The sequence below is a fragment of the Otolemur garnettii genome, unplaced genomic scaffold, assembly GCF_000181295.1.
Source record: "Otolemur garnettii isolate 467f Iridium unplaced genomic scaffold, OtoGar3 scaffold00018, whole genome shotgun sequence".
Classification (NCBI taxonomy): domain Eukaryota; kingdom Metazoa; phylum Chordata; class Mammalia; order Primates; family Galagidae; genus Otolemur; species Otolemur garnettii.
In genome coordinates, this window is record NW_003852413.1 from 24,741,524 (window position 1) to 24,750,331 (window position 8,808).

Genomic DNA, 8,808 nt, shown 5'->3' on the forward strand with positions numbered 1-8,808 from the left:
AAGTGAATCACCTAAGCTCAAAAGCTGGAAGTTGCTGTGAGCTGTGACGTCATGGTACTCTACCGAGGACAATAAAGTGAGACTCTGTCTCTACAGGAAAAAAAAAAGCATCAAACTTTTGGGCTCAAGTGATTCTCTAGCTTTAGTCTCCTGAGGAGTAGCTGAAATTACAAGTGCCTACCACAGTGCCCTGCTATTTTGAGAGGTGAGGGTCTCACTCTTGCTCAGGCTGGTCTTGAACCTGTGAGCTCAGGCAATCCTCCTGCCTCAGCCTCCCAGAGTGCTAGGATTACAGGCTTGAGCCACTGCACATGGCCGGAGAAAATGTTTTTTTGGTTTATTTTAGGGTTTTTTGTTTGTTTGTTTTTGGCCAGGGCTGGGTTTGAACCCCCCACCTCTGGCATCTGGGGACCTACTCCTTTGAGCCTCAAGCACCGCCCCAAGAAAATAGTTTTTATGTTTATTGTTTTTAGAGACAGAGTCTCACTCTGTTGCCCAGACTAAAGTGTAGTGGCCAATCGTAGTCCACTACAGCCTTTAATTCCTGGGGTCAAGAAATCCTCCTGCCTCAGGCTCCAAGTAGCTGGGACTCCAGGTATGTGCCACCAGACACAGCTAATTTTTCCTTTTTTTATTTTTTTTGTAGAGATGGGGTTTCTCTATGTTGCCCAGGCTTGCAGAAAATATTTTTTGGGTTTTTTTTTTGCAGTTTTTGGCCAGGGCTGGGTTTGAACCCACCACCTCTGGCATATGGGGCCGGCGCCCTACTCCCTTGAGCTGCAGGCACTGCCCCAGAAAATGTTTTTTATCTTCCAAAATTTTACAAAACTTCAGGGGGTTTGTGGCCAGGCACGGTATCTCCTGCATATAATCCTAACACTCTGGTATGCCAAGCCTGGTGGTTTGCTTGAATTTAGGAGTTCAAGACCAGCCTGAGCAAGATTAAGACACCCCCACCCTCCCAGGGAGCACATGTGGCTCAGTGAGTAGGACACCAGCCCCACATACCAAGGGTGGCAAGTTCAAACCCGGCTCTGGCCAAACTGCAACAAAAAAATAGCCAGGCATTGTGGTCGGCGCCTGTAGTACCAGCTACTCGGGAGGCTGAGGCAAGAGAATCGCCTAAGCCCCAAAGCTGGAGGTTGCTGTGAGCTGTGACTTTACAGCACTCTACATAGTGTGACAAAGTGAGACTCTGTCTCTAAGAAGAAAAAAAGACACCCCCCCAAAAAAGATTAAGACATCTCTTGTCTCTACTAAAATAGAAAAAAAAAACCCAACTAGGTGTTGTGGTGCTGCCTGTAGTCCCAGCTGCTTGGAAGACTGAGGCAAGAGGATTGCTTGAACCTAGGACTTTGAGCTATGATGCCATAGCATGCTACCCAGGGTAACAGAGTGAGACTCTGCCTCAAAAAAAGAAAAATGTAGGGGGTTTATGAACTCCCTGAAGCTCACCACGGTTAAGAATTCCCAACAACAGTGTTACTTGGTTCAATGTAAACATTTCACATTGTATATTGAAGCAGTACCCTGAACCCCATAAATAAAAGAAAGAAAGAAAAATGAAAAAAAAAAAAGAATTCCCAACAACAGGCCAGGTATAGTAGCTCATACCTTGTAATCCTAGCACTCTGGGAGGCCTGTGGGTTGCCTGAACTCAGGAGTTCAAGACCAACCTGAGCAAGAGTGAGACCCGTCTCTAAAACTAGCCAAGCATTGTGGTAGACGCCCGTAGTCTCAGCTACTTGTAAGGCTGAGGCAAGAGGATCACTTGAGCCCAAGTTTGAAGTTGCTGTGAGCTATGACACCAGGACATTCTACCAAGGGTGCCAAAGTGAGACTCTATCTCAAAAAAGAATTCCCGGCTCAGCGCCTGTGGCTCAAGTGGCTAAGGCGCCAGCCACATACACCTAAGGTGATGGGTTAGAATCCAGCCTGGGCCCACCAAAACAACAATGATGGCTGCAATCAAAAAATAGCTGGGCGTTGTGGCAGGCGCCTAGGGTCCCAGCTACTTGGGAGGCTGAGGCAGGAGACTCGCTTGAACCCAGGAGTTGGAGGTTTCTGTGAGCTGTGATGCCACGGCACTCTACCCAGGGGGATAGCTTGAGGCTCTGTCTCAAAAAAAAAAAAATTCCCAAGAATAATAACAATAACCATTTATTGTACACTTACTCTGTCTAGCTCTTTACATATATTTTATGTATATATATATATACACACACATATATATATATTTTTTGAGACAAAGCCTTAAACTGTCTCCTGGATAGAGTGTGGTGGCATCATAGCTCACAGCAACCTCCAACTCCTGGGCTCAAGCGATTATCCTGCCCCTACCTCCCAAGTAGCTGGGACTACAGGTGCCTGCCACAATGCTTGGCTATTTTTTGGTAGCAGCCATCATTGTTGTTTGGCAGGCCCAGGCTGGATTCGAACTTGCCAGCTCAGGTGTATGTGGCTGGCACCTTAGCACCGAGCCCATATTTTAATCCTTAAAAGGGCACTAAAACATATGTCATTATTGCCCCCATTTTAATCCAACTCCTTATTTCAACCTAATCTAAACCAATTCTGTCAATCTGAAAAGAAGGAAACCAAATCAAGAGATGGATGAATCTCTGCAGAAGGTCACAGAACAGGAAGAAAGGGCAGACCAGACTTTCTCAATGTGCTAAGCTGCATGCAAATTTGCTGCATGCAAATTTGAAGTCATCTGGACCATCCTTCTCTCCCAGGGCTCCTAGGAGAGTAAGAGGCACCCCAGTAGTTTATTGCCACTTTTGAAGAAGTCCTTTCAGAGTATGACTGCCATTAGTTCTCCTATAGTGCCTGACCCTTGCTCTGCCCACCCCTCATTTCTGCCCTCAGAATCTAAGATGGGACGATGTTCCTCCCTCCCCAGTAGAAGCTGGCCTGGCTGCTTCTGTCTTGTCTCTGAGCCACTGCAGTGGGAGTTGTCAGTACTGAGAGCAATGACTCAGACTCAGGAAAGACCGCTCTGAAACACCAAAATCTGCAGGCCAGGAAGGACATCCAGAGGTCATGACATCCAGCCCCCTGCCTCTTCCACATTTGCCCCTCCTCAGGCTTCTGCTGCCTACACCCCCTGAGCCCCAGGGTCCACAGACTTCCCTAGCTGTCCTTAGTGCCTGTATCACTCCTTTACCTGGAAACTCTTTCCTGTGTCTGTCTAGTCAGTGTCTCTTGGCCTATGGACAGCCACTTCTGGGTTTGTTCCCCCTGGAATACCAGGCTCTGAATGGCTAAAGAGAGTGAGGGAAGGAAATTGTTTTCTTCTTTATGCCTCAGGCAAAGTACAGAGTGGGACAAATCTCCCAGAAGAAGAGGCATGGTAGCTCATGCCTATAATCCTAGCAGTCTGGGAGGCCAAAGCGGATGGATTGCTTGATCTCAGAAGTTCAAGGCCACCCTGAGCAAGAGCAAGACCTTGTCTCTACTAAAAATAGAAAAACTAGCTGGGCATAATGGCTGGTACTGACAGGTGGAGCTACTTAGGAGGTTGAGGCAGGAGGATGGCTTTAGCCCACAAGTTTGAAGTTGGTTACTGTAAGCTATGATGACACCATGGCACTCTACCCAGGGTGACAGAGTGAAACTCTGTCTCTAAAAAATATATAACAATAATGATGAAAAATTAGAAATTAACTTCCTGGCTTGGCGCCTGTGGTTTAAGTGACTAAGGCGCCAGCCACATACACCTGAGCTGGCGGGTTCGAATCCAACCCGGGCTGCCAAACAACAATGACGGCTGCAACAAAAAAATACCTGGGCGTTGTAGTGGGTGCCTGTAGTTCGAGCTACTTGGAAGGCAGAGGCAGGAGAATCATTTGAGCCCAGGAATTGGAGGTTGCTGTGAGCTGTGATACTACAGCACTCTATCAAGGGCGATACCTTGAGACTCTTGTCTCAAAAAAATAAAATAAAATAAAAATTAACTTCCTGGGTGGCGCCTGTGGCTCAAAGGAGTAGGGCGCCAGCTCCATATGCTGGAGGTGGAGGGTTCAAACCCAGCCCCGGCCAAAAACTGCAAAAAAAAAAAGAAAAAAATTAACTTCCTTTGGCCAGGTGCAGTGGCTCACACCTGTAATCTTAGCAGTCTGGGAGTCCAAGGTGGGTGGATTGCTTGAGCTCACAGGTTGGAGATGAGACTGAGCAAAAGCGAGACCCCATCTCTACTAAAAAGAGAAAAACTGAGGCAAGAGGATCGCTTGAGCCCAAGAGTTGGAGGTTGCTATGAGCTAAGATGCCACAGCACTCTACCCAGGGCAACAGTTTGAGACTTTGTCTCAAAACAAATTAATTAATTAATTAATTAACTTCCCTTGCCTGTCTTGCCTGGGCTAAGTGCCTTCTTGCACCAGCTCATTCGTTCTCACAGTGAGGCAGACACAATCACCATTTTGCAGATGTAGAAATCAAGGATTTAAAATATATAATTACTTGCCCAAGGTCACACAGTGAATTAGTGACTATACAGGTATTAAATCCTAAGGAACCTAAAGCCCCTGCTTTTTGGTAGAAAACAGGGGTACCACCCCTCCAAGGGGTCTCCAGACATAGAAGGCCCTGTTTATTCTATCCCTGGATAGATGGAGGGCCTCATAAACCTATCTCAGAGTACTGCAATTAGCCCAAAGTCTGAGTTGTCCACAGAGGAGAAGTTGGGCTGGCCTGGGCAAGAAAGAGAAGGATACGCCTCAGAGAGGATGGAGAGAAGGCTACTGGTAAATGGGCCTTTGGGGAGACTGATGTGAGGGCTGAGCTCTGACTCCATCCCTGCTCATTTGAGGAAAGCTGGAAGTCAGATGGAGTCTGCAGCTGCAGTGGGAGGATCTGGAGGGGGAGGGGACAAAGCCCCCACAACCATGAACCCTCATTCTGCCCTTGTCCTACTTCTGCCACTGGCAAATAAATCTCTGTTCCTAGACACAGTAACCTGAGCAGTGCTCCAGTGGTGAGCTCATCCTTGGGAAGACAGAAATTGGACGAATGACTGTGTGCATGGGGTGGGGGTAGCTGGTGTTACCTGTTCTCTAGGGCTAGCATAAAGGCAGGACCTCTTGCATCAACCAAGGCCCTCCTGAGTGGCACTCCCCCAATCTTTCACCCACAGCAGAGGAGTAGAAAAACCTAAACCCAGAAGTCTCTCCACCCACACCCAGGGAAGGGTTCTCTCAGCTACCATCCTATCTCTGTTTCCTTGGACAAGCCAAAGAGATGAAGCTGAACCTGTTGGTCAGGGCCAGAGAGGGCAGAAGGAAAGGGGGCAGAGGGTTAGGGAAGGCAACTTGGAGAAATGGGTCCTAGATAATCAACATGTATCAGAAGACCAGGTGAAGAGAGAGCTCCTTGGAGGGTGAGGACCTCTTCACCTACCCCTCCCTACCCCCTGATCTAACTCCACTTGTGGCAGGATCTTTAGAAGGGGGCCTGTTTTAGAGAGGTTTGGGAACTTTAGGAATGAGGACTGAGGCCCCTTCTCTGCTGAAGTTCAGACACCAAGACTGGTAAGGAATACAGTCGTCTTGCTTCCCATTGCAAAGGAGGAATTGCCTGGCCTTTGACACATACACCACAGTTCGGGGGTGTGCTATTTGGAAAGAGCCTCTCTAGGGCAGAGAGGCATCCAATTAATGGGGGCAGATGAGTCCCCTATTCTTCCTTCACCAATCTTCAGCATCTTTCAATCTTCACTATCAGGAAGTCCTAACTTCGATCTCACTCCCAGCTATACTGCTGCAGCTCCAACCTATTTCTATTCCCTGCAACCTCATCTAGACTCTTCAATGATCTTTCCAGGCTTGCCTCAATCGTGTCAAGCCCCTCAATCCCAGGTTTTTCAAAGTAAAACTACCCCCTCCACTTTTTACCTCCAAGCCCCTCCCTATCCTGTCGAGCCCCCCATGACTCCGCCCAGTTCGACCTCCTGGCCACGTGACAGCCAATAGCTGAGAACCTGATTTGCATGACGGCGCGGGGGAGCGACGGAGGGAAGAGGGAGGGACCAGGCGACCTCCTAAATCAAAGTTGGGAGGCAAGGACTGGGCGGAGGGGCCGCAGGGTGCGGGGCCGGGGCCGGTGGGGGGCAGGGGGAGGAGATGGGGGGCGGGCGCAGAGGACGGCGGAGCCGGCCGGACACGGACATCTCTGTCGCTCCCTCCCTCCGCTCATCCTCGCGTCCCCACTTCCCTTCTCCCCTTTCTCAGAGCAGCATCCTCTGCAGACCCTCGGTCCTCACGCCCAGGGTCGTCCCGCTCCCGCGGCTCGGCATAATTGCCTCCTCCTCCCCTGCCAACCGGGCAACTTTCTCCGCCCGCGCCCAGGGGTCGAGGGAGGCTTTGCTTGGGGCTCACTGGGGGTCAGTCACTGCAGGAGGGCGTCAGAGTCCCAGAGAGACGCCCGCCACCCGCAGCCTGCCCCAGCGGGCCTGCCGTCGGGTCTTGGCACCCTCTCTTCTCCTCTCCCCCAACCATGACCGAAATGAGCGAAAAGGAGAATGAACCGGATGACGCGGCCACCCATACCCCCCCAGGGACCGTCTCTGCCCTCCAGGAAACCAAGGTAACTCGGGGGGCGCGAGGCCTGGTCCCAGCCCAGTGCGTGCCCGGCCCGGGCGCCCTGTTCCTGCGGAGTAGCTGTTGTGGGCTTGGGAGCCCTAGGGTCGCCGTAACGGGGCCCACGTGATTCCTAAGGCTCCGCGCCGCGCCCCGGGGAGAGGAGTGGGTTCGTGACAAGAGGCCACAAGGAGCCCCCAGTCGCACAAGCACGGCATGCCCGTGCGCGCGACAGGAGCGGGCGCACTATCGGAACCCTCCGGGGAGGTTGTAACTCGGCTTCGTTGGAGGGAATCGGCGCAGCTAGGGCAGAGGGAGCCTGTAGCGGTAGCGGGTGTGGACCAGTGTACGCGCCGGTGTGTGCGCGTGAGGCGCACCCTCTCCCGTGGCCGCCAGGTCTCTGTCTGTAGCTCAGTTCATCCCTCTCTCTGCTTGTGTCTCTCAGAATATGTCTCCACAACCTTTCTCTGTCTCGGTGTCTCTGTGTGTGTCTCTACCCATTTATCTCTAAGTCTCCGGGTGTCTATCTCTGACCTACTGCAGTCCTGCGTTCCCCCCACCCCCCAATCGGGTTAGGCTTCGGGACGTGAGGCCGTGGCTGGCGGGAGCGCAGCGGCCGAGTCCGTGCTTGGGGGATGCGGCAGCGCCGAGCGTCCGTCGCAGGCGGGGACAGGGACTGTTGTTGCGGCTCCAGACCAGAAAGACAGGCAGTCCCACCACCCCCCCACACACACCGGGAGCGAGACGAGGGGAGGGGGGAAATGGGCAGAAGCAAAAAGAGAAGTCATTGTAATTAATGAATGTCATAATTAACCCTAATTGTGTATGACTGTTACTCCTGCGGGAGTCACAATGAATAAATTATTCCCCGTGAAGGAGGGCGGAGCCCAAACTCCAGGCACTGAAAAGGGTGGGAGGAACGCGGGTGTTCACTTAACACCCCCTCCCCACCTCTAATCTGTTTGCTCCCTCCCTAAGTTCTAGGTGCTGGCGAACCCGCGCCCAGAGAAGTTCTGCGGGAGCAACTTGAGCGGGCCTGGGAAAGGGGCAGAAGGGGCTGTGGCAAGCGCGCTCACTCTTCCTCCCCAGACTTCAGGCTGAGACCTCCTTCCCTCTCATTTCCACCCTGGTATTTTCGTTCACATCCTGTTCCTGTTATACAGAGGACAAGGGGGCCAGTGAAGACCAGAAATGGGTGGGGTCTTGGGCTACCTGGCTAGGTCTCTATAGCTCTTCTCAGTGTCCTTCCTCATTCCATTTTGACCATCTCTCATGATCTGAGGTTAATTCAAGGTCAAGGTCATCAAGGGAGTGTTCAGGGAGAGATCAGTAGGGCCATAGTAGAGTCTGGCTGAGGCACCTCTGATAGCTCCCCAATCCCTGAACAGGGGACCCAGTGGGTCTCCATGTCCAACTCTTCAGATGCATACTTGACCTTCCCCTGCCCCGTTCTGAAATTAAGCCTCTGGCCTCTCAGAACACAAAGTTATCTCCCCCATAGACAGCCAAGTTTCTCCAAGGAAAAGAATAAGGTGCTGAGATTGGAAGATAATGCTTGGAATATTTGTGACAGCTTCTGTCAAGCAGAGCTGAGCCTCCAAAATTCCAATGCCCCTGACTTCTCCCTGGCACACATACACAGTCCCCTTGCTTGTTTCCCAGGGGCTTGGGTGCCTCTGAGGCCCTACCCTGCTTCCCACACCAAAGCCTGTCCACTCCAGCCCCCTCCTTAGGAGCTCTGGAAGGCAGGCAGGAGCTCTGGGCAGTGCTGCCTCAGCAATCCCCAGGCTGCAAGCTCAGCTGTGTGTGGAGGGGGAGGTCAAGGCTTCTTCCTAGCCCAAAGAACCTCTAGTATTGTCACCTCCAATCTGAGTCATAGAGATCCAAACACTAGGAGAGGAGGGAGATTATACACCTGACCTGGCCCCTCAGTGCCAGGACTGCTGAAGCCCAGCCCCTTCCCTGCCATACTTCACCCTTGAGAAGTCCTCAGGAGTAATAACACAGGCTAGGCTGGGTTGGGGGCATCCAGCAGAACACAGGGGGGCCAGAGAGAGAACTCAGAGCCCTTGCCAGCTTCCTTCCATCCCCCACCTCAAATTGGCCCAAAGAAACTTATGCCCAGACTGTAGGATTAGGGAAGATAGAAGAGGAAGTGGCTTGGTGCCTGTAGCACAGTGGTTATGGCACCAGCCACATATACTGAAGGTGGCAGGTTCAAACCCAGCCC

At 51.7% G+C, this 8,808-nt stretch overlaps 1 protein-coding gene across 1 annotated transcript in view; it reads left to right on the forward strand.

Moving 5' to 3' along the window:
• Positions 1 to 6,495: 6,495 nt before the first annotated feature.
• Positions 6,496 to 8,808, forward strand: part of STAC2 (SH3 and cysteine rich domain 2) — a 14,597-nt gene continuing 12,284 nt past the window's right edge. Inside the window, exon 1 of the mRNA XM_003786427.3 lies at positions 6,496 to 6,585. Coding sequence (XP_003786475.1) covers positions 6,496 to 6,585 — 90 coding nt within the window. The remainder of the gene's footprint in view (positions 6,586 to 8,808) is intronic.